At 39.1% G+C, this 26,643-nt stretch overlaps 1 protein-coding gene across 1 annotated transcript in view; it reads left to right on the forward strand.

The window, feature by feature from the left end:
* Nucleotides 1–24,909, forward strand: part of BLTP1 (bridge-like lipid transfer protein family member 1) — a 169,645-nt gene extending 144,736 nt beyond the window's left edge. Inside the window, exons 78-90 of the mRNA XM_054989703.1 lie at nt 4,606–4,785; nt 5,641–5,778; nt 7,555–7,815; nt 8,887–9,037; nt 9,507–9,664; nt 10,972–11,164; nt 13,548–13,762; nt 14,754–15,005; nt 15,567–15,770; nt 18,124–18,318; nt 19,444–19,578; nt 21,749–21,908; nt 23,968–24,909. Coding sequence (XP_054845678.1) covers nt 4,606–4,785; nt 5,641–5,778; nt 7,555–7,815; nt 8,887–9,037; nt 9,507–9,664; nt 10,972–11,164; nt 13,548–13,762; nt 14,754–15,005; nt 15,567–15,770; nt 18,124–18,318; nt 19,444–19,578; nt 21,749–21,908; nt 23,968–24,184 — 2,459 coding nt within the window. The 3' untranslated portion in view covers nt 24,185–24,909. The remainder of the gene's footprint in view (nt 1–4,605; nt 4,786–5,640; nt 5,779–7,554; nt 7,816–8,886; nt 9,038–9,506; nt 9,665–10,971; nt 11,165–13,547; nt 13,763–14,753; nt 15,006–15,566; nt 15,771–18,123; nt 18,319–19,443; nt 19,579–21,748; nt 21,909–23,967) is intronic.
* Nucleotides 24,910–26,643: the final 1,734 nt, after the last annotated feature.

The raw sequence follows: 26,643 nt of genomic DNA on the forward strand, positions 1-26,643 counted from the left end.
ATAGTTATGAGCTATAACCCTGTTCCTGGCACTGAAGGGGAGACTCCTCTCTACCCACTTCCTTGGCCCTCTATGATTCCCAGATCTCTTGAGTCTAAGCAGGAGTTAGTGCTGGTTTCCCCCAATTTAGTCCTAGGACTAAAAGTGTTTCACAAACATTATTTCCTCTCACAGAGGATTCTCTGGCTGACCCTCTGTGGTCTAAAGCCAGGCTCCAACTCTCTTCCACTCTCTTCTCTCCCACTCCAACTGACAGCTTCCCCAACATTCCATCCCCAACTGCCATTTCAGGCTAGCCACATTGGGGAGGGGGTGGGGAGGAGAGATGTCAATCATAGCTTACTGACTGGAAATCTCAGCATCTGAAGCTGAGTCTATCACAAGTAGAGAGGATTGCTATAGTAATCAGTTATATAAAGAGTTAAGATGAAATAGTGCAGCAATAATGGAATGAGGATTATATATTGATATATTGTTAAATATTGAATATAAAGCTATGATAAGATGGAAATGGGCAAATATTAATGACGAGGTAGATTGCATGATGTATTTAGTTTGGGAAGGCAAATGTGAAAATATACAGTAGCTGGGATAGTATATGTATTCTTTATTTTAATATTGATTAACTCTGAATAAGATATGTTTTGAGTACTCTGTATTCTAATAACTCTTGTAGTACAAAATCCTACCCCTCCTTTGACCCTGTATCTCCCCCTCTTCTTTCTGTACCCCTTTTATTTTGAAAATAATAATAAAAAATAATAAAAAATGAAGCTGAGTCTGTCACAGCAACCATCTGCTTTGGGCAACAAGGACCATATGCCCACAGGGGGTTTGGTCAGCCTTGAGATCAACTTCCTTTGGCTTATCGTAACTGCATTTTGTTTTTTCATTGACCCTGGAAAATGGTCTCGGGTTCTGCTTCGACAGCTTGCATCAAAATTGCTAGTTGTAAGCTTATTTCCAAATGCATCTTCTGAATTCCAAATATGCTGCTTCTCCAATTTCATGAGCTGTGAGAAGATCCCTAACAACCTCAAGGTATCTACAACAGCAGTGGTCAAGTCAGCCAGATTTGTTTGATCGTGGTTTGTTGGATTCAGCCAATTGTTCATCATCAGGTCAACTAAAGCTGGGACATTTGCCTCCTCATTTTTTATTTTAGTCAGATGGAAATCCAGATGTGTCATCTTACTGCTGCATTGAACAATCATGCCTCTCAGCTTCTTCAGAAATGCGCTCCTGTATTCTGATGTCAGATAATACTGGTTGTCTTGACCCGCTGTGACCAGCTCAGTGACTCAGACTCAGAGGATCCTGGCTCAGAGTGGCCTGACTCAAGAGTATCCAGGAGACAAGCCTGAGGAGCCTGGACCAGGGGACCAATACCAGCAGGATCAGAGAGGGATTGACTTTGCAGAGACACCTGTTGACGATGTCTCATCATCACCAGAAGCCACCCTGCCAGAAATTGCAAGCAAACCCTCACTGCTGCCCCCTGAGACAATCACAGGCCTCTGCCACGCAGCAAAGGTGTCCAGTCCCTCAGGACCCTCCTCCACTCCACAGAGACTGTGGTGGCAAAAAGTCCAGGCTAAGGTAGCACAAAGGAGGCGAAGTGCCAGAGTGGCTGCACTCAACCTCCCTATAAACCCAAAGCAGAGTGCTGAGAACAGCGAGTCTTCACAGAATCCTGGCCAGAACCCAAGCACAACCTCAAGAGCCTGTACACCTGCCAGCAGATGCAGCTGTGCCATATTACCACTCAACCTATTTAGGCTGAGGCTTGAGAAGGCAACATTGCTGGATCAATGGCTTTACTAGGGGCTAGCTCTCTACTCTCAGCTCCAGCTTCCAGTTTGCAGCTCCAGGCCCCTGCTGCTCCGCATTTCTGAGCTCAGCTGTCCAGCAACTGACTTACTCCTGAGGAGTCTGGCCCTGCAGAGCACAGGACACTGATAGCTCCTGCATTGAGGTTAAATCTCTCTGTTCTTCCTGGTGTTTGAGAATCTTTGCTTACTCTTTCTTCTGTGGTCTACAGGAAATTGCCCAGATGAGTTGGTGAGATCTTAGCTGCACTGAAAATCCGTCTTGCATGAAACTCTCATGTATGTCTTCATATTCAAGGGAAAGACTAGTCATCTGGGCATAATAGTGTGGAAGGTAATGGGCATAAAGCATCCAATCACCTTCTTGGGATGCTCTAATTAAGCTGAGAAAATTTTCTACCATGTCCAGATAGGATACTCAGAATGCAGACAGTCTTCGTATCTGAGGTAATTACAGTAGTCTTCAAAGAGGTCTGTAATTCTTGAACATGATGGATTATCAAGGATTTCATTCAGCAGAGCTGTGCATTCATCTTGACAAAGGTTGCCTCTGTCATTCAACATTTCATCCAGATACCCAATATCTTCCGCATGAATGTCCTTCAACTGTGACTAGAAACCCTCCCAGGTTAGCCACATGTACACTTCATAAACTAACTCGTGAAGTCTTGACAGCGTGGTTATACTTGTGACCATATACTACCCCAGCTACTGAACCTTCTGCAGTCGTGCATTGAGTCAGCTCAATGCACAAATCCCAAAGTCCAGCATCTTGAAACTTTCCATATGATTTCTACTGCTTTTGCATACATTGCCTGATCAAACACACACAATCTTGGGCCATTGCAGAGACTTCATGATGTTGATAGACTGGTTCAGGACCTCATAAAATGTTCACCTTTCAGTTGCAGGAGTACTTATTGTGGGCAAATAGCCAATGTTGTTTTGCACAACTCTGAGATCATCATGAAAAAGTATGTTAAAGCCTGTCCAGCTGAATGCTCATTGATCTTCATGGTTAGACATGTATGCCAGAAGCCATATGAGATTCTTTTGTAAGGCACAGAAGAATGATGTCTTGGACCTCTAGTCTATAAATTAGTGGTGGACCCTCCCTTTTGCCAGCATTGTACATTGGTGACATAAATGGCTGTTCTTGGTTTTCAACACATGACATAAGGCATTCACTTGAGCAAATGAAGCCCAATGATCTTTGGCTGGTTAGCAGTCTCATTGATTCTGTGGGATGTTGCCTCGTCACTGAGTGTGTCTTCTAACTGGCCTATATTATGCCATGCTAAGATGGTAGGGATTCCAGTGTTAATACTAGGTGGAAGTGGAGCATCTCCTTCTGACATTGCAAGCTTTTTTATGCAGAAAACTGTATCTTGAAGTTGGGAGTATGAAATACTGGATCTTGATCACTTCAGCATTTTCTGTTATACACTCTACTGCAAATGGAAGAAGTATATGCTTGGAGGGCTTTGTCTTGCCAGGGGTAACAGCACATACCAGATCCTGACCAGAGGAGGAGACAAGCCTTCAGACACATACAGGGCTATTACTTGTCTTTTGTGTTGCAGTGAGTATTGCATATAAGAATTTGGTAATGGATTCTGGTACATTGTAATCATCGTAATCATCTTCTAACACGTTGAGCATTTGCTGAACTCACAAACTTTAAAAATGTTTCTTTGCAGTAACATAAAATTACCTGTTATCTAGTTACGTTGTATAAAAATCATCACGTGGATCCATTCTCCTGTACCTTAGTATGGCATATCACAATGAATTTCTTCATGCTGTGGCTTATTGGAAAGGCAGAACAACAAGCTACAATTGTCTTTAGATTAGGCAAAGTGCCATATGCTGTGAACCCTATAAAAATATAGGAAAAACTGACTTTTTCTTTGAGTTATGCTTTACATCACAAAAACAGTAAAGGATAGTAGTAATTATTAGTATTAGTCATTTGAAGGGAATTTATTAGCTCTCTAACAGTGTTTAAAATTTGAAATGGGTCACTGGGTTCAAGAATAATAGCTCAAATTAGACAAGGTAGGAAAATTGGCTTCAGACATCTTGATGACATCATAAGAAGTTTAAGCTACCAATTAGAATGTTTATCACATCAAAACATAATACATAGACATACACCTTTCAGAAAAACGTAAAGTTTTGCCACCTTGTTGATACTAGCATGTCAAATTTTAGCTCCTGGCCCACGGACTATAAAAGCCAAATGAAAGCGTTTAATTAATTGTAGAAAACTTAACATTATTAAAAGTTAGTTTATTACATGTTTAAACACCTTTTATTGTGAAACAAATTAAATTTATTTCCTATATTAATTAACATAGGTGCCAAATCTGTTGATCTTAGGGAGGTTTTTGTTCTGAGTAAATTTAATTACTTAAAAATATGACCAATATTTGACAACTCAATTGACCAAATCTTTTATGATCAGTCAGATGTCCAACCCTTGTTCAAAGTAAACTATTCGAACAAACAAAACGTTAGCATGCTTGTGAATGTACATTCTGCATATGCTCATCTTAGAATTTGTTTATGCATAATCCCATTCCCTTGATATAGTACATGGAATATAATTTGCAAATATGTTTTTGCAAAGGACTGAATATTCTAATTTTGGTATTATATTTAATCATCATATAAACCAAAGTATGTGCCCCCACTGCACTAAACTCAGAACTGGCAACACTTTGGGTTTTTCCTTATTCAATGAAGTCAGCTGTTTTGTGTTTCATGCTTTCAGGAAATGTAGATGAAGAACCCTCTTCAGTTACTGGCCGAAAAGATTCATTAAGCATCAATCTTGAGTTTGTGAAAGTTAGTCTGTCAAGAATAAGGCGTTCAGGAGGTGCTTCCTTTTTTGAGAGTCCATCTTCAAGCAAAACTGCAAGCAAGATGGACACCACGTTAATAAACATATCTGGTATTTATACATTTTTAAAGTGTTGGCCTCAGTCTAGTTTTTAACCAAATGAAAGTGGTATTAAAACCAAACAAATAAATAATGGTAGCATATCCTTCGATACATATTTTCACTTCAATAAAACGGTTTTAAATGAGTGAGATGTAAATTTTTTCAGGTTAGGCCTTCAATGCTTTCAAACAGCAGAATCCTGCCGAACAGAGAGCACTGCCTTTCCACTGTGTTTGCAGTTTCCAAACAATGGAAATAAGTTGAGCCTACCATGACTTACCAGGACTCATGTTCTTTAGTAACAAGGCTTTGTTTTGAGCCGGAGTCCACCCAAGGCAAAGCTCCAAAATTCCAAAAAGAAAATTGGAATCTGTGGGTTTGGCAGCAAGCCTGGTTGGTGATTGAGAAAAGGATCCACCTCAATATCTCTAATCGAGATGAGTCCTTTGATCTGTTTATAACTGATGACAGAGAATTGTGGCATTAGCTATTGAGGTGAAAAATCTAGTTTTTATTACCAAAGGAGTACAGACTTATAAGAATCTATTAGCACTTACTTAGAGGAATCTTCTACTGCTGTAGGCACACCATTTAACGGTTGCTGACTGGGTTATAGACCTGTCTGGTGGTGGCCACAACTTTCAGAAGGCAAAGAGTAAGCAGGTAAAGCAGAGGGTGGGGGCCACACTGAGAAGCTTCAGAGGGAAAACTTCTGCTATTTCGGCTTCTAATATGCTTTGCATTATAATCAGTACTTCTCTTTTCCTTTAGAAATGTTTCACATGTTTAAGGTACTGAGTATAAGGTAAAACATATAAGGTAAAACAAACTTCTTTCATAATGCTGATTCCTTATTTTTTTTAGCTGTTTGTGATATAGGATCTGCTTCTTTTAAGTATGACATGAGGAGACTAAGTGAGATTTTAGCTTTCCCACGAGCCTGGTACAGAAGGAGCATCGCAAGGCGTCTTTTTCTGGGTGACCAAACCATAAATTTGCCAGGTAAGTGAACAATTAATAAGTCTTAAGTATGCTGCCCATGAATTTGGAAGGAAAAATAGCCCACGTTACACTATAAAGATTTTTTAAATTGCTACTTACTTCGCATTTTTGATTTGATTCCTTTATTTCACTTCTCTACCAAATCGGGACCCAAAGCAGCTTATGTTATTCTCTTCTCCTCTGTATTATCTTCACAACAACCTTGTGAGGTAGGTTATGCTGAAACTGTGTGACTGGCCCAAGGTCTCTGAGCGAGCTTCCATGGTAAATTGTGGATTTGAACCTGGTAGTCCCACATCCTAGTTCAGCACTCTAACCACAACATCATGTTGGATATCTATAATTTCATTTACTTTAAATAATTAATTTATACAATTTAATAATAATCGTTCCTGTAATTATTTCTGCATTTGAAGTATAGGGCTGTTTGAACATGGAAAGAAAACATTCAAAGGTGCAGTGGAAATGGCCTCTTGTGATGTTTTTTACAGAGACTTTTTATGGTGGAAATACATAGGGCAACAGAAGGCAGCAAAGGTACAGCAATCTCAGTGAGGGTCAACAATGACTAGATGCTGAGGCGATAGGAAAATGTAGTTATTCAAAGATAATATAGGAGAACCCAGCATGGCTTATTTTGAAAGTTCTTCAAAATGTAAAAAAAGATGGAAGGCTGAACTTTCCCTTCACATGCATTGTCATCTTCAAAGTTTCCTTAATAGAAAATTTAAAATTGGCTTTTTGCTGCTTTATTGATTTATGGGAATCTGAGTAACAGACTTTAATTAGGAAAACAGAATTGATCAAAGAATCATTTCCACACCCCTTGCACAAATGGAAGATGCTCATGGAAGGAGGGCTCTGCAGTGTCCATGACTTCTTCTTTCACTACATTCCTCGTTTTCCTGAGGTTTCCCTGACCTGCAGTACTTGTATAGGGCACGGAGGACTTCTGTGTTTTGCAATTGTAACTCTCCTTGTGGTTTTCTGGGTCCCTCCTGGAGGGAACAATCAGAAGAATCTTCAGAATGACATTTTTGTACAGTCATTGTTGCTTCAGAGGCAAAGCTGCTGCACAGGAATAATTGCATAAAATCTAACAGGCAGAAGGAGAATCATAATCTGCTGCAGTTCTCTCCCTGGTGAAGCAACGAAGGCCTGAATTGCCAGAACTTGGAGACAGCTTTACTAATTGCTTCGTCCTTCTGCTTTAAGCCAGATTCTCTCACATGGTATAAACATAACTGTTTTTTGCTGTAAGTCTTCAGGGAGTAAGCTAACCATACTAAGATACATGGAGAGATAACGTCTTTCTTTTAATGTACTCTGAAAGGTGTAATAAGAAATTGCATAGCCTGTAAAACTGCGATGAAATAATTCTCTTTTTCGTTCTCTTGAGTAGATGAGTTGGAGATATATGTGGGAGGGAGACTTGGAAGGCTTGTACAGAGGATCTGACTGGCAGATGTTGACAGTACATTGTGTAGAAAAGACCTCTAGTATGGAAATGTTACTGAGCGGGTATTTTTTTAATATGTGCAGATATATTTTGAGTTATCCCTTCCTTTGTTTACTCTCCTCTAGCTTTAAAGTTGAGCATTTTGCAAATGAGGATCAGTCTTAGGAGTTACTAATCGTTCTACTTCAAGTTGGTGACCCACTGACATTGGAGGGGCATAAAAAATAGAGTACACTACAGAGCAATGCATGCTGCAATAATCTTATTTTAGCTCCTAGTCATCTCTTGTGCAATGCTAATAAAATAAAATTTTGCAGAAACTTCTGGCCCTGGGACTCCGGATTCTATTGAAGGAGTAAACCAACACATGTCTCCGGAATCATCACGAAAAGCATACTGTAGGACCTGGGAGCAGCCCAGCCAGTCTGCTTCATTTACCCACATGGCTCAGTCCCCTAATGTTTTCAATGACCACAGCACGAGCAGTAATATGTCACCTGGAGCAGCAGCTCATAACTTAAAATCCCCTGCAGTTTCAAGATCCAGGAGTGTATCAGACTCTTCAGTTCCCCAGAGAGGTACAAAGATAATTTGTACTGTTTAAATTCATAGATTACTGTGTAATATTACTAAGTGTATATATGCAGCTGGAGCTAATAAGAGTATCCATAATTCGCTATGGAAAATCTGTTTATTTACATTATGGTCACCTGAACCACAAATACTAGAGAATCTGTTTTGGCTGACTAAATCTCACTGAAAGTTAGAATAGGTTGAAATGAGATGAAGTTCTACCCATAATCCTAAAGGGGAAAAATGATCATAATTCAAGATGTATAGACACAAGAGGGGGGGGGAAGGCTCACATGATTCAATATCACAGGATAGGAGCATTTCCATTTTTTTAAATGCCCTGTTAATATGCCAAATGGATGTTCTTGGTGAATGCAACCATAGTGTGAGAATATTGTCACAATCTTGAAATTAGTCTGTTTGGTGGAAACAAATTTGATTGATGTGTTTTAATGAGGAAGCTAATGAATGAAGAGCTCATAATATACATGACCAACAAGAAATTTTTTAATATATATATTTGGTGATTTGGGAACAGTGTGTTTTCTTGAACTCTTGTCTTCTTTGGAGGTTTCCCATCCAATTACTAACCAAGGCTGACCCTGCTTAGCTTCTGAGATCTGATGCGATCAGGCTTGTCTGGGCTAAGTCTACAATAAATACATACATTGCAGTTCTTTTTAATACAATGGTTCTCAAAAGTGCATTGCAGCTATCTCAGGTGGCCTGCAAGGCCAGGAGATGGAACACAGTGAGCTAGGAGTGAGAGCTCTGGGAGGCTTGAGAGCAAATTGGGGTTTGCCTCAGCATAATGTGGGAAATTGTCATGAAATACATGACTCAGTAAAGGTATATAGTCATAAATATTTTAAAAAATTTAAAAGTGTGAACTTGTTCATTGGTAACAGATGTAAGACTTTTGTATTTTACATTGGGGAGGTTGTATGGAATTGCTTTGCACATATTCTCCCCTGCCCCAAATACTTACCAGAGTAAGTTTACAAGTGGGTCTCACTTCAACAAGCTGAGAGGTTGCTGTTTTAAAATGAAATTGTCCTGGTCTTGTTTTGGTTTAGATGCACTCTCAAAAACCTCAACTCCTTTCAATAAATCGAACAAAGCTGGAGGTCAGCAGGTGACTCCGTGGGAAACCCTGGTTGTGTTTGCTATGAATTTAAAACAACTAAATGTCCAGATGAACATGAGCAATGTAATGGGAAACACTACGTAAGTTAATACATAGTTTATTAAAATTATAATTTCTGATCTTCTGTGATGAGAAGAAATTTTTCATCATAGTTTGTGTGTTGAGAATCAGCTTTTGGTCCATGAAGGTACTCACTTTCACCCCACTTCCTGTTAGATGAATGTGGAACTCTTCAAACATCAGTGAGCAACATTGAGGACCATAGATTGATCACAGGAAGAGACAAATATCTTTAGATCTGTTATCCTGTGATAGAACCTCCCTCTAAGTGGGCCTAGGGGGAGAGAGTTTCAGTTTTGTTTCTCAGATCCATAAGTACATTTTCTTTTTAAAATGGGAAATTTACTACACAACTCTTTTCTATCTGTTGCAACAAAAACAATGATATTACTACTTTGGCAGTTTTAAATGCTTCTTGCAACTTGTGTGTATTTGGCATATGATCGGTTCATGTGCTGGACCATATTTTTCTTTTTGTGTCTATTTCAGGTGGACTACTAGTGGTTTGAAGAGCCAAGGTCGTTTATCTGTGGGCAGTAACAGAGATCGGGAAATTAGCATGTCAGTTGGTCTGGGAAGATCCCATTTGGATTCTAGAGGAGGAGTGGTTGGAGGAACCATAGATGTTAACGCCTTGGAGATGGTGGGTAAGTTGGGAAAACAGCTTGCATCTGTTATTGCTGACTGTATTAACTGAGCAAGCATATCAGTTATGCGTTCTTTAAAAAGGTATGTGTTACTAATTTTGGTTCTCCCTACAGTTAGAACAAGTTATCACATCCTTAAAAGAGAATGGAGGCAGTTACATCATTCCTATTATGCTAAGCTGTGAAGTCACTGGCTTTTAAAAGTCACGACTTTAGCTGGATTGTGCCCAGCATTCACTCCTTCATTCTGCTCATCGCCATCTCCTAGTGTGCTGTTTAGATCTTGAGAGCTGATTTCCATAGCACATTTCATTTAATGAGCTGGCAAAACCTGAATGACATATGTTCACTGGCTGTTAACTTTCTGAACATTTGGGTACTTAGTACAAACATTGGTAGGTAGGCAAATTAATTAGATCACCTCAAATACTGCTTGTCAAAGAATAGTATCAATTAATAGTATCAATCTAATTAATAGTATCAATCTAATTAATAGTATCAATCTACCTAAACAGGCTTTTGTAAGGGTTTTTAAAGAGATAATATGTGAAGGGCTGTATACACTTAAATGCACTGCTATACATGCTAGCCTTATTGTAATTTTAAAAACCTGCTGCAGCCTAATCCAAAGTAATTTATTAAAGTTGAAAAATACAAAGTTAAACAAATATGGGGAGGGGGTTGCCTTATACTGGCTTAGCTCTTGCCCACCTACCCTCAATACCATTTTAGACATATTTTCTTACTCAGAAAACGGCTGGTGTTTTGGCAAACCCAAAAGCTGAATTTACACAGCTCTCAAGATCTGCTCTATAGTCTTAATGGGCAGTCCCTTGTACTGCTTACCCAAGTCTGTAACTGTGAGAAAAAGGGCCTTTTGGTGGTTTGCACCTGCTTTGTGGAATCAGCTCCCTGCAGAGGTTAGGCAAGCAACTTCACTATCTATTTTTTTGTAAAGGTTGTAAAGTCTATTAAAGGAAAACTATGAAAGGAGTGAGACAATTTTAATTGTTCAGGTGTTTATCTACTGTTGGCATATTTGGTAAGTATCAATTTCTGCTTTGCTCTTTAGTTCTAAATCGTTGATATTTTATTAGGTTGTATTGTTTATCATAATGTGAACTGCCTTGAGTTCAAAGGAATTTGGGATACAAGTAGAGCAAACAGTTGTAGCTAGCTTATGCAGTTCAAGTCATATACTGCAGGAGAGGGCTGCTTGTTCCTCAGAAGATAATGGGGAACTCCAGATCTTACAGGAAAGGAGATCCCTTTGCTGCTAAGCCACTGAATTAATAATTGTTTTTCAGCTCATATTTCTGAACATCCAAACCAGCAACCAAGTCACAAAATTCAGATTACTATGGGCTCTACTGAAGCACGTGTTGACTACATGGGATCCAGTATCTTAATGGGCATTTTCAGTAATGCTGACCTTAAACTACAGGATGAATGGAAAGTTAATCTATATAACACTTTGGATTCCAGCATTACTGATAAAAGGTAAGATGTATGCGCTTGCACATGTGATTTCAAATCAAAGAATAATGCTTCCTTAAGTCATACATGTTGTGCCTGCTAAAGTTGTATATATTAAACAAGATTTCTTCAGAATCAAAGAATATGACCAATTTCAACAGGGATTCAGGGTTGGGTTTGAGAAACGTCCTTGGTCACCCTTTTTCACTGTCTTTGTCCAAAGGGTGATAGGATTCTGTTGATTGTCCTGGACCTCTCTGCACCTTTCAGTATCATCAGACAACATAGTATTGTTCTGATGAGGCCAGCTGGGATGAGAGTGTGGGCGCAGTGCTTCAGTGGTTCTGCGCTTACTTGGCCAGGCAGTTGCACAAGATAGTACTGGAACACTGCTGCTCAGCCCCATGACATTTATTCTGTGGGGCCCTGCAGGAGTCCATCTTGTCTCCCACGCTATTTAATGTGTACGTAAAACCATTGGGAAAGACCAGCTGGGGATTTGGAGTGAGGTGCCAGCCAGATGTAGATGATACCCAGTTCTACTTCTCCCTTTTCTGAATCATGCACATGCACTGAACAAATGATTGGAGAAGTCAATGGGATATCTGAGGGCAAATAAACTGACACATAGTTCAGACCAGGTGGAAGACTGGTTGAGGACTGCGGGTTCAGCTAGTCCTGGAGGTTGTTGTATTTCCTAAGAGCAGGTTCATAGCTTTGGGGTGCTGCTGGATCCTTGCTTGCAGTTTAAGTTTCAGATCTTCTCCGTGCCTTTTATTCTCAGTGCCTTTTATTACCTTTGGCAGATAACACCAATTCTGGTTGACCAGTTAAGGACTTCATCTGCATTCACAGGGAGGGCAGGCTAAAAATGGAATAAAATAATAATATTAAAAATAATAATCTCAATCCCTTCTCTCTGTGCTCCCACCTGCAAAAGTGAGGTGACTAGAGACAGCTTGCTTGGTAGTGTCACTTGGACTTTGGAATACCTTCCCTCCTTTAGGCTCATCTGTAATAACTGTATATCTAATTCTCAACATGGTCCCATCTGTATATACTTAAATCTAGTGATTTGAGTAATGAACAGACAAGACAGATCTTTCTACAAACCTGCGAAAAACACAGGTTTGTAGAAGAATCTAAAGAATCTAAGCAGCACCTGTAGCTTTAAGAAATAAATGCCTTATTTGGCCATTGGTAGGTGGCAACTAAAACTGTATTACTAGCCTTCAAGCCTTGGTTTCTGTCAGTAAAATACAGGGGAGGGAACAGGGCCACTTCCAGGAATGTTTTAGCCCTTGAGAGAGGAGACACCAGGGCCAGGCCTGGCAGCATGCACTGGGCAGTTTGCTACCAGTTCCATGACTCACCCAGGCCAAGCTACTCACTACTGTTCAACAGCAGCCATCACACAAGACAGTGTTGTGTTGTTAGAGTTTCAGACTAGGATCTGAGAGGCACAGGTTTGACTCCCAACTCTGCCATGGAAGTTCACTGGGTGATCTTGCGCCAGTCTCATACTCTCAGGCTACCGCACTGGGTTGTTGTGAGGATAAAATGGAGGAGAGGAGAATGATGTAAGCTGTTTTGGGTCCCTTTTGTGGAAAATGGTGAGATATACATGAAGTAAATAAATAATAAATATAGTTGAAGGTTGGGCGCAGATAAAAGGTAGGTTGCTTGGTGGATGGGAAGGAGGCCAGGAAAAGTGAAGGTACAAGGCTGCCAAGAGGAGGGAAAGAGGTGTAGGGAAGGGGATAAAGGGGAAACTGGACCCCCCCCCACACACACACACAAGTCCTTGCAGGTTCCCTGCTATGCAAATACACCTGGCCCGGTGTTCAGCACTGCACAGAGTTTTCCCAAGGAGGAGAGCCAAGGAGGAAAGCTGAAGATGGACAGGGAGACAGATAAAGGTATGTTGGCTGCTGGGTTAGAAGGAGAGAAGGAAGCAAGAAAAGTAGAAAGGCTTAACTGGCTTTCAGGGAAGCAAAAGAGGAAATCATGGGGAAAGAAAAAATGAGATTCCCCTTGCAAGTCCTTGTGGGTCCCCCACTTGTGCCGTACTGTATTTAAGTGCCAGACTAAACATTTGCATTTACCCAAGCTTTTAACTGTAATTTTATTCCATATTTTATTTGTTTTATTTTATTGGCCTTTGTGGCTTGCTTTTATGCTTCTCAAATAGATTTTATGGTTTAGATTATATTGATTTCTGTTTTTATATATGTCGATGGTTTCACTGATGAGAGATCAATTTTATTGAGTGACTCTTTAAATTTGCATTTATTACTCTTTCTTTCTGTTAACCACCCTTTTGTAAACCACCCTGTATATTTTTGTATACTTAGAGATAGTTTAAATAAACAAGCTCACAAGGGATATTCTCATTTTTGCATTCTAGTGAAATATTTGTCCATGGAGATTTAAAATGGGATATTTTTCAAGTAATGATTTCCAGATCAACTACTCCAGACCTCATCAAAATAGGAATGAAGCTCCAAGAATTCTTTACTCAGCAGTTTGATACCAGCAAGAGAGCTTTGTCCACCTGGGGACCTGTTCCTTATCTGCCTCCCAAAACTGTGGTCAATGTAGAGAAAAGCTCACATCAGCAATGTGTGTATTAATGTGTATATTTTCCTTTTCCAGGTTGTTTCTTAATTAAAAGCTACATTTCAGACTTAGATATACTGAACATGTAAATATTAATGTTGGTATTAAATGTTGTCACATGTATGTTTAACAAATGCTGATAAGTTGTTGTAAACCTTCACAGCATTAAGGCATAAGTGCTTTGAGATGAAGATCCTTTTCCATTGCCAAAATGGAAGTTTGGAAGCAGAAACATAACAGTCTATATGTGCATCAAAGCTTTACGATTCTTAAAACAAATCCAGTTCCTCTTGTACAATGGTCAGCCTACCTTTATGAGTATTATACCTTTTAAAGAGTCGGATTCAACAATCCATTAGCAGAAAGCACTGACATATACAAATCTTTCTGTTGTTTCCTTCCTGCCAGCAGTCCTTTCTGACCCCAGGAAAATTGATTCTGAGGGCTGTGGAACTCACATAGACTCAGGGAGGCTGCACAGAGTAGGGGAAGGGCTAAAATTGGCCTGCTTAATTTTTTCTATCAGTGGAGCTGTGCTGACAGAAGAGGGAGGAGAGGGCAATTTTGTTTCCATGCCCAACTGCATGTCTGTTAGTCTATGTGAGCACCATAACCCTGGGAGTCAACTTTCCTGTGGTCAGAAAGGGGAACAAGGGAAAGATCCATATTCTTTGTTCTTATGGATCATTGGATCCAACCCAATGACTAGAACTGTTGTTTCCAAGTTGATATGAAAAGTAAATTCATATACTGGGTTGATCAAATTTCTTTAAGAGCCAAATCTGGCTGATATTTGCAAAAAAAAAAAGTTCTTGATATTGCTGTTTCCCTCTTTCCTTTGGGGTGAATAAATTCAGCAGAGTTGGATGTATATCAGTGAAATTCCTTGTCATCTTTGTGAGTTGGCATACGAGTTTTAGACTTTATATATTGTTTGCTTCTTTGAAGTTCACATCAGTACAGATTTGAGCTTCCTGTGTATGTTATTTTCTAGTACTTGATGCAGCTCATCATCGCCACTGGCCGGGAGTCTTAAAGGTGGTGTCAGGGTGCCACATATCCTTATTTCAGAATCCTTTACCGGAAGATGGAATGCAATTTGGAGGCTCTATGAGCTTGCATGGAAATCACATGACATTGGCATGTTTCCATGGACCTAATTTTCGCTCAAAATCATGGGCTTTATTTCACCTTGAAGAACCAAACATTGCCTTTTGGACAGAAGCGCAGAAAATTTGGCAAGAAGGTAGCTAAATATTTTTGTAACTTTTTAAAGGGGACTTTTTCACTTTAATTGTAATTTAGATTTCTAAACCTTTTTAGAAGCACATCTCCTTAGCTAGCCAGGTAGCTATCACATTTTTATCCCACTCTTCCTCTTCCAAAGAGCTCGAGGCAAAATGTGTGGTTTTTCCTTCCTCCATTTTATCTTCACAACTTCCCTGTAAATAACAGTCTAAGATATCGTAACTAGCCCAGGGTAATTAAGTAAGCTTCATGACAGAGTATTTAAACCCATGTCTCCATGGTCCCAGCCAGACCACTCTAACCAAACCAGCTGAAGTGAGGGCTGTATGTCAGACTTAATATTGGCACACATCGTACCAATGTATATATGAGGTACATCGCTTCTTGGCCTTTTGGCTAAGATCAAGTGTGTGTGTGTGTGTGTAGTATATGAGGTACATAAAGGGTTTCAAATTTGGGTTTGGGTCAACTTGACAGTTTTTAACTAAATCATATCTAACAAGATTATGAACTTACTCAGTGATCAAATAGCCATGTTTTTAAACTTCTATCCCCACAGGTTCTAGTGAGCATTCTACATACGTTGTGCAAACACTGGACTTCCATTTGGGACATAATACTATGGTCACAAAGCCTTGTGGAGCTCTAGAGAGTCCAATGGCAACAATCACCAAGATCACAAGGCGGCGTCATGAAAACCCACCACATGGAGTTGCAAGTGTAAAAGAATGGTTCAATTATGTTACAGCTACAAGAAATGAAGGTGAGGCCTTACAAGTCTGCCAGATTTCTGTTTGCTGACCTGATTACTGGTTACTGAATGGTATAGATTTGTAGCCTTTCCAATGTAAATCCTTTAGAAGTGTTTTACAACATCTACTTGGTAAAGCAACCAGATATACAAATGATATTATTGCTGAGAATGTGGATAGTGGTTACTGTGTTTCCAGTAAATAGTTGTTCCCTTGGACTGTGGCATATTTACTAAAGAATGCTACAATGCTAATTTATATTTCAAGTACTATCTTAATTGATCAGTGAGTAGCAGTATTAAAGATATGAATTGTTGTAAAGTGAAGATCAGAAATTCTCTAACTCAAGGGGGCAAAACCTGCACACCATGGAGCCATGCAGCACAGCCCCTGGTGCCCTCTCCTGTGCAACTGGGGAAGGGAAGCATTCATACTTCAGCCTGAGTCCAAGTGGCTTGCATCATCACAGGCTTCTCAGGGGAGAAATTGTCCTTCCCCTGTGGAAAGAACACCACTATGAAGCATTAATCTCTCCCCAGAGTAGGGAAAACATTTCCTCTGCATCAGACAGGCTTGTGACCCTCTTGCCTCAAAGAAATTTCCCCTCCTTTGAGGAAAGCTAAAAATGCTGCTTCTGAGGGGGTAGCAGAGATGTCTTAGCATTCGGTCTTGCTATGTGCTACTCACTTCCTTCTTTGCTCTTCCCACAGGTTTCGCACCCCCAAGTGGCCACTCACTTTATTTGGACAGTTGCTCTGGGTAGCAACCAGGGTGACCAGCCCTCCCCTTGCTGTCTTAGAGCAGCAGTACCTTCTCCTTCAATGTTGCTGCCTCCACTTGGGTCTAGAGCAAGCTAGAGACAAAGGCTTTCCATTTTAAGGACTCTCTCTTGCCTGCTCTCTGCCCTTCTTGTCTTTCCCACCTCTGATCACGAGGTACTTGGAATAACTTGGAAAGCACTGACCCATCCAGATTGTTAGGGGTGGGGTGGCATAGCCCAAGGATATCCCAGTCCCTCTCAGATTACAGGTAGGGAAAGGAAAGTAAGAGCTGAGAACAGGCTAGGGGCAGAGACATTTAAAAATGCAAAACCTCATGTTTAGCTGTTCTGGACCCTTTCTAGAGGCCAGGTGATGATGTGGGGTGCGGTCAGATGCAGCCCTCTTCACTCCAATTGAAGTCCATTCTGGTCTTCCTATTTGCATTTTGCACCCCAGTCTGACTCTTAATTATTTGTGGCATCTCTTTTTTTGCATCATAATAGTTCTTTGTCTACAAATTTTACAACTTGAATTTGATTCTGATATAGGGTAAATATTTTGACTTAGTCTAAATTTTAGATTAAGTTAATTTTCTAATCTTTGCTTAAATTACATGTAGCATATTTCCTTCCCTTATAAATACTTTTAACATACCTGCTATCAGGGCAAAACTGGATAACATGGGGGAGAAAACATGATTAGGAGTTTCTATTTTTTTTTAATAAACAAAAAACATAAAAGCTAATTCAACCCTTGTGTCAGTCTCCATATGCAGAGCTAATTGTAACTTTGGAGGAGTTATTTAAATTTGAGATTAAAGGAAAGGATTAAAACTTTCTTCCCTCACTCCAGCATTCCTTCCAAATCTTCAAAGTAATCAGCTGAGGCAGCTAATTAGCTCATTTTAATAGATGGGGTATATAGAATGGCTCTGCCTCACTTAGCTGGGATAGGAGAGGTGCAAAGCATTTCTTGCATCTCCTTAGTTAACAGTATTTGAGTGATTTACAGTGCAATCCTTTGCAGAGTTACGCCAGTCCATGCTAAAAGATTTCAGTAGGTTTAGATTGGAGTAAATCTGTATAGGATTGCACTGTTACTTACTGCTGTATGTAGCATATGGTCAGTTTTTTTCCTTGATTAATCTAGTTTGTGTTAATGGAGGGACAGGGCTGTAAATGTGAAGTATCTGATCATTATATGTTACTAGTAGTCCTCTGGAAGGAAGGGAAGCATTATAATATTAACATTCCACAGGAAATGCATTCTTCACACTATTTGTTCTTCATTTAGTTTTTATAAATTAAGAACAATCTATAATTAACTTATACTTTTGTATGAAGGTAATTTGGGGCGTGTTTTAAAAGTTTGAGTACTGCTTCAGTATTATCAGACAACATAACTGAAATAAGAGCAATATATTAAGAATGGGGATTCTGTGACAACTTTAGAATTAGTATCTTTTAGTATTATTACCAAGAATAAAGAGATGGTTAAAGTGAATTCTGTGTAGCCATGTAGAACTTGCCAGCTGTCAAGCTATCACACTGATCTGAGGTTTTATGCAAGATAACTAAAGATAGTGTTTGCTTTTCTTCTCCAGAGTTAAATCTCCTTCGAAATGTTGATGCAAGCAACACAGAGCATAGCACAACAGTGAAAAGCTCTAGCTTGTTAAGTGGATTCAGAGGTGGTTCCAGCTACAATCATGAGACTGAAACAATCTTTGCATTACCAAGGATGCAGTTGGACTTCAAATCCATTCATGTTCAACAACCACAAGAACCTTCATTGCTAGGTAAAATAGCATGTTTAATTCTTTTAAACAGTGAGCCTACTGCATATCAGAGCTCAAGAGAATTGATCTTAGTTTTCAATCTGGCCTAAAAATGTTAAGAAAATAAAATTTAACTACTGATTGTGGGTGACTTCTTGTTTGCTATCTATACACAGTGAGAATTTACACACTCCACCCCCTTCGGGCACTCCCCAAAAATACAGGGTCTGAAGAGGTCCAAACAAGCCCAACTAAAAGACACAACATCTTCAGACATGCACAATATATCGCAAGTCTATATGCTTGTGAAATCAGATCACAAGTGGTAGAGGTACTTCAGGTGTAGTTTATGCCTCCCTCTTGCTTTGGAGGCAGAACTGTGCCTTCATCCTTGGTTCCTTCCAGTGGGAAGATTCTCTATGGTTCCAGTTCTGGCTGCTTTTGAATGAACAGGGCTTTCATGGAGCTCCAACATTATAGAAAATTAGTTCCAGTTGTTGCTTACAAAGGACAGAAGAGAAGGTAGTGACAGACGGATCTTCAGTCTTGGTAATTGTAACATTATACATATCTGATATCAAAAAATCACTAGCGATTAAACAGCAAACAATTTAATAGCCCTTCACTTAAAATGCAGAAATATTTGTCAAAGTGTAGATAAGTCACACCTTGAAAACTAGATGGAGAGGATACATAAGCAAGTAAAAAAAACTTAAATCAGTTAACAAGGAACTAGATTCTGGTATGATTCTGGTACTACAACATCATTGGTAAATACAGATTGAATTTCAACTTTGAGTTAGCCATTAACTAAGCGTTACAGTGCTTCAGAAAAGAGAAGGGAAAAGTTACTCAGTCCTTAGTATCTCAGAGGTTCTACAAATATGAGGGTTTTTAAAAAAAGGATGTTAAAGGTATTGCGTTATTCCTATAAATCGTTAATCATGCTTGTTTTTTTAAATGCTTAAGAGAATCACCCGTACAGAACTGCTCTAAGGCTATGTTTCTTGAACCACTGGCATCATCAGGCATTTCACTTCAAGATCACACCTTGATTAATCACGCTGATAAAAATAACTATTTTACATGGGCATGCTTACATGTAAACTTCATTTTGCCAGATTGATTTATAGAATCTCATTTCAGATGCTGATGCTAAGCCAAAGGTGGAATGCAGCGTAGTAACAGAATTCACTGATCACATATGTGTAACTATGGATGCTGAACTGATCATGTTCCTGCATGACTTGGTATCTGCCTACCTTAAAGAAAAGGAAAAAGGTATACAGGTCAATGTCTTGATTTGTGTTACAAATCCATTAACAATAACATTTTCTATCACTAGTATATTATTTATACAATATTTCAATATGATAACCCTTGTTTTAATGTAGTTGTATGTCACTTTGAGTAACTAGAGAGTAGAAAAGTGGCTAGAAAAAACGATGACATGCATTTCTCTTGATTAATACATTTCTTCCAGAAAAAATCCTCAGTCATTACTCACCAAAATCAGTAAGAAGCCAGCAGCATTAATTAATTTTTTAATTCTCTGCTGTAAAGAGACATCATTTTGCAAGCTGTGTTTCAGAGCAACAATAGAAAAATGGAATTTGCTTTGGCTTTCACCAGCACTGTATTTAGATATCAGAATAAGCTTCTGTTCATGACAGGCATGAATATTGGGTTGGATCCAGTGGAAGGGATTTCCATCAGCAGACTGGAATTTTCTCACCACCCCCATCTCACTGAGGCCCAGAGGGTTCCCTGAAATGCTGTTCTTGAGGGATAGGGGACCCACAACGAAAAACATGAGGAATAAATTTGCAGTTGAAAGATGGATACAGCAAAAATCCCCCTGCTTATATTAGTGTAAATCTACTACTACATCCGACCCATTGCTTCTCTGTTACCCTTATATGCCAAGTGTGATTGAAAGCATTTTGGTTTGAGATTCAATTCAAACTCGTTTGCTATGACATTTGAATGTAGATTTCTGGGCAAATCGGAGTGTTTCCTTCCTGCAAACTGGGAATTTAAACCAAGGTTTTAATTTCAGTTTAGAGTCCTTGTTTAATCCATTTTAGAATCCTATTTTTGTCATGACATCCAAATGTAGCCAATGTAAACAATTTTTAAAAAAAATATTTTTATTGTCCCTTTAGAGTTACTGCCCGAGCCCAAAGATAAGGAATGATGCTGAAATTCTGTTGCAGACAGTACTAATAATTTAGATGTGAACACTGTACAAGTAAATCTCTACTCTTGCAAAGGGTCTCAAAGCTACACAGAGTGAGGAATAAAGCAACCCACCTTTTAACTGGTTGGACTGCCACTATTTGAAACAGCTTCATTGACTGCCTATTTGTTTCTGGGCTCAGTTCAAGGTGCCAGACCAGTTCTTAACTTTAAAATTCTTTACAAGTAGAAAAGTTATATACCTGAAAGACCAGGAAACACAGAAATACCATACTCGGATTTCTTTTTGGAAGGCATGCAAAACATTTTTCTTTCAAAGAGCGTTTTTACTTTAATATGATTTAATCCACAGTGTTTGTGTAATTATTGTTCCTTTTTATTGCTTATTGGTTTTATGATTCTGTATTTTAATTTATTTTGTAAACTATCCTGAAATCTGAAGAAGGCATGGGTTATAATTAAAAATTGTCACAAGTGTGAAAACTGAGCACTTCCCCTTTGAAGGCTCTGTTTTTATACCCTGTTTTTATATCTTGAAGGACAATGTGTTACAGCTTTTTGTCTTCTGCTGATTAGCTCCAAATTGCTTTAGGTTCAGATGTTCATGGAGGTAAAGTAAATCTACTAAAAATGTAAATGAATTGAAAAATCTTTTTCCCGAAATACACTTAAAATGTAACGAACCGGTAAATTAACTTTGTAGTAACTACCATAATTCATAATTGATTGTGAGTTGTAATAAGAAACATCTAAGCCATTTTGAAAAATCTTGTAAGAGGTGTACAAAAAAAGCTAAAAAGATACAAACAAGGAGCAAAACAAGTGAAACATCAAAGTTGGGTAAAATCAGATAAAATCCAATAAAATTGCAAGAGGAGGTCACTCAGGGCTGGCCTCTTTAAATAAGGATTGAATGGACCAGAAAGAAATCCCCAGTTCAGTCTGTCCTGGTTGGCCCTGCCCACGCAGCAAACCAGTGTTGCCCTGATTGCCATAATAAAAGGAACCATTGGCCAACATGCCAGCAAGCCTAAGACTGTAACAGTGGCAGCACAACACCTAACTGGTCTTTGTAGGTGACTCTTCTTTGTCATAAACAAAACACTCCTGGTAAGGGCAAGGAACCTTCCACTAAAATAGATTTATATTACTTGTGTCTCTATACCTGTAGCAGTGTCTTTTTTGTATTCCATGAACAATCTGATCTGGATATTGATCTAAGAGGCAAACTTTACTTTTTATCATCTCCTAGCCATCTTTCCACCTCGAATTTTATCTAGTCGACCAGGACAGAAAAGTCCTGTCAGCATAGTTGATGACAGCACTGCTGAGAGAGAAGACAGTATTACTTACACTACTGTAGATTGGAGAGAGTTTATCTGCAACACATGGCATCTGGAACCCACACTCAGGTAATTCACATTTTGCTTCAAGTATAGTCAGTGTCCAGTGTGAATATATATTGCAAACATGTTGATACATATATTTCAGTTCTGCATCTGCTGTTTCAAAATATTCCTATGAGGTCAGTCCACATAAAAAAATTATCAATATGCAGTACAAGACTAAGACATCTGTTCATAGGAATCCAAAAATTTAATATTCTTATGGTGGGGGGAGTATAGAATGTTTAGAAAAATTTCATATTCATTCAAGGTATAGAAAATAGAGAAAGACATAAATGTTAGAGAGAGGGGGGTGCTTTTTCTGTGAAAAGAGGTGGTGGAACTCAGTGGGTTGCCCCCAGAGAAAATGGTTACATGGCTGGTGGCCCCGCCCCCTGATCTCTAGATAGAAGGGAGTTTAGATTGCCCTCTGTGCTGCGCAGAGGGCAGGGCCACCAGCCATATGACCATTTTCAAGAGGTGCCGGAACCCCGTTCCACCGCGTTCTAGCTGAAAAAAAGCCGTGTGTGTGTGTGTGTATATACACAATTTAGCCATTCTAATGTATGTATTTTAATTTTCTTCCCACTTTGTCAGTTAACTGATTGACTTTTTGTACACAATGTCTGAGTACAGTGTATTTCTTTGAGTGCTGCTGTACAGAATCTTAGCAGTGTCCTGAATAATCAGTGCTTTGGTGCCCCTGAGACATGTGAGCCATATATTAATTGTTTTAAAGCCACCTAATATGGGGATGAGATTTCCAGAGTCAGCAGCACAGCCCAAATAACAACTCAATAATTTCTCAGCTAAATCAATTTTTCTTTTGCAACTTGTTACCATTTGGGAGTGCTCAATACAAATCCAGAGTTGAAGGCCTATGTCTATTACATAAGAAATGAATAGTTTTTCTAGCAGGATTTTCCCCTTTATTTACAAGGACTTGTACCAATCCAATAGTACCGCTCAGAAAATAGCGACAATTTTTGTAATAGTCTCCGTAACAAGGAGTATCTGATAGCAGCTAAAACGCTGTCAAAAATGATGCTGTGGTCTAATTCCAGTGAAAACTGGGAAGTATTTTGAAATGTTTAAAAAAAAATCTGCTTTTTGTTTTTAAAAAACCAAAAATTGTATGGCATTTAGTTAAAATCAAACTGCTTTAGCTTAGTTTAGGTAGCTCAGTATTTTTTTTTGTATTTGATACTGAGTTTTGTGATATGCTACATCTAACCATTAATCTGCATGGCCAGTAAAATTCTATGGTAGAGTTATTATTGGATTATGCTAGTTCAGATGGGAAGAAAATAACATTCAGAAACACCCCAAACCCAAAGCGGCAAGCCACTTTGGATTCAGGTATTTCAATCGTTTCAGAATGCTCCGTAAAGATTCGGAGCATTCCAAAGTGATTCAGGGAGCTGGGTTTTCTCCCAGCACCCCCACCCGCCCCACCCCCTCAACTCCCCAGTTACCCCCCTCCACTCCAACCCACTTACCTGGCCTTTTAAAGGTCCCTTTAAACTATCAGCTGGCAGGCAGCAGGGGGAAACCCCTGACAACGGCTGAGTCCAGGATTTAAATGTCCCTCTCCCTGCCTGTGCAGCAGCAGGGAGAGGGAAATTTAAACCCCAGCAAGCTGTACTCAGCTGCTTGTCAGAAACCCTGACAAACAGCTGATCAGTGGTTTAAATGTCCCTCTCCCTCCTGCTGCACAGCAGCATGGAGAGGGACATTTCAGCCCCTTGCCCTGAAGCTTCCCGAAGCTATACAAATAGCTTTGGGAATCTTTGATTCAGGGTTTCCAAAATGGTCCGTGTATGCTGGAGCCATTTCAGAAATCCCAAATCTTTGCGAATTGGGTCTGATTCGGGTATTTTTCCCGAATCAGAAACCCAAAGCGCACATCCCTATTAACTTAATTGTTCTATACCATCCTTTTTAACCACCATGCTCCCTAAAATATTACTGATATAGAAAGTAGTAAAATACTTTAATTGGCCTAGAAGAAAAATGTATACATTCTAAAAATGGGATTTCGTGTATTTATTCACATATTGACATAGGCAACATGTTTTAAATTTAGATTAATTTCTTGGACTGGAAGAAAGATTGATCCAGTGGGTGTTGATTATATTCTTCAAAAGCTGGGCTTTCATCATGCAAGAACTACAATTCCGAAATGGCTTCAACGAGGAGTTATGGACCCTTTGGACAAGGTTCTGTCTGTTCTTATCAAAAAGCTTGGCAGTGCACTGCAGGATGAAAAAGAAAAGAAAGGAAGAGACAAGGAAGATCACTGAAGATATTCATAAATTAATGTGGCAAACATGCATTTTATATCTTTTCATTTTACACTGTGTTCAATTGTAAAATTTTAAGTATGATTTACACTGAAAAAACTTACAGCTTTTTGCTACTATATTTAAAACTTGATTGACATTGTGAGTAACTGTTTACCATGGTATATGATGCCATTTTGTATTCATTTTAGTATTGCATGACCAATGTTTGTGAAGAGAACTCTAAAGCTGCTGTTTAGCATTCACAATTTTATGATGTGCAATATTCTGCATCTTTGAACTACAGATTAACTGTGAATTTTCAGAACTTTTGCTGGCCATAACACTGAATTCCTCTTTGAGTAATGTGATTCCATGAGTGACTTTTTCTTGCCCATGCATATTGTATAATTTCTGTATAATTTATGAAACTGTGATTGCCTGTGTGAAATTATTTTAAGTTTCTTATACCGGGAATAAAAGTTAATATGTTATAAATGTAGGGTTTTTAAAAACAGCCCAGTATTTTAAAACAAAAGCACAATGCAGTCTTATGCAGAGTTACTCCGGCCTGAATTGGGGAAATCATGGTCTTACTATATCCAGTATAGTCAAAATCTCATCCAAAGTACTCAGGACAGGAACATATGCACTTAGATTAGGGTTCCCAGTTGCTCGCTGATGACAGGCACACTCCAGGAGGGTTGCCCTGTTGCAAGCCCCCTCAGAGATTACCCACCACAGGCAGAGACTATGCACAGGCATATGCGCTCCCAACAGACGCGACGTCACTTCCAGAAGTGATGTCATTGCGCCGGCCATGGGAATGCTCTTGAGCTTCGTTGGGGCCAATTTGGGCTGAATCAGCCGTGCGATGAGAAGCACGCTCAAGACATGAGGTAAGTGCCAGGTCCCTGCCCCTCCCACTGGAAGAGTATAGGAACCTGGCAACCCTTCCTTAGATAGCACCTTTAGCAGTTGTTTTATGATGTGTACTGCTAATGAATTAAACTCAGGAACTGGTTTCCCGAGAAAAAGATTACTGTTTATGAAAGTTCAGTTAACTAAATTATCAGTGAAGTTATTTTATGATGTATATAACACATCACACAGTTATCACATTTTTTTTTAAATACAAAAATTTATATACATTGAACCATTTGCTTCGTTTTTATACCACCCTGTAATGGTTTGCCCTGTTTTTATAACTTTTTAAAAATTTTGCCTTTGGACCTTAAATTTGGCTCCTCCTTACATTACCTTAAACTTATACCTCAGGATGGCTCTGGTCACAGCTAACAAACTTTTTAATTTCTCTCACACAGCATTTAGGTATTCTCTACCTTACCCAACCCTTTACCTCAAGAACACCTTTTAGTGTTTGTGTGACCTGTATATTGCTGCCTCCCCAAAAGATTTTCACTGCCACTATACCTCAGTTTAACTGGTAATATATAGGAAGGTTTGTTATTGGATGGTAATTTGACAGAACTGTCAGCACGTGAGAATAGTTATTAGGTATTTTTAAGTACATAACTATGATGTTGCAGAGTTTGATAAGCTTATTGGTTTCAGTATAGTTCTTAAGCTTGTGTTTTCAAATATAGTTATTTCTACTTTAAAGGTAAGAAGACACAGTAATTTACCACACAGATCTTCACTAACAGAACAAACTCTCTTCACAATCACACAGACATAGATTCACTCAGGCCTTTCCACACAGCTTGCCTGACCTAGATAGACGTAGGTCTATCTAGTCTACCTCCACGTAGGTAGACTTAGCTCAGGCACACTCAGTCTGCCTAACTTAGACAGAATTAGGCTCTCAGGCTCCTCACTTTGTCCGATTTAGCCAAAATCCTTTTTCTGAAAAACACACAGACTGTTTGAGGAACACACAGTTTCACTGAACTTGGAAGATGCTTTCCCTCAGCAGAGACTAAAAACTGTAGTTCACTCCCTAGGGTACAGCTACTATCAAATCAGATTACACTCTACTCACCCATCCAACCCCCCTCCTCTTTTCTTCAGAGGCCTGTATTTAAACTCTTTAACAATTTTTAAAACCCACATTAGCAAACAGAAATAAAATAGTCAACCTTACTTTTATCCAAAAACATTACAGTGTGGTTTTAAGGAGCTTCCATTGTAAGGATGACTGTTTTCCTTTCAGCTTCCCCTCGTTTTTGTAACATTCCCTCTCTTGAAATCAAACGGTTTGGACTTTAAGGGTAAAGATAAAAATGCTGAATTTAATAGCATTTTAATCAATGTTCCCAACAATATCTACATCTCTCATCAGGTCCTTAGTGCCACTGAGAACCAACTCCAAGATCACTACCCCACTAGGTGGCTCAGGGATCCACTCTTCCACTGCAGTCATGTAAGAGGTCTAGGAATTTCATTTTTACAGCATGATTAGAGCACATATTTACCCAGACAATATAAAGGTAGTTGAGGCAACTCATTATCACAACATT

This window comes from Eublepharis macularius, chromosome 10, assembly GCF_028583425.1.
Source record: "Eublepharis macularius isolate TG4126 chromosome 10, MPM_Emac_v1.0, whole genome shotgun sequence".
Taxonomy (NCBI): domain Eukaryota; kingdom Metazoa; phylum Chordata; class Lepidosauria; order Squamata; family Eublepharidae; genus Eublepharis; species Eublepharis macularius.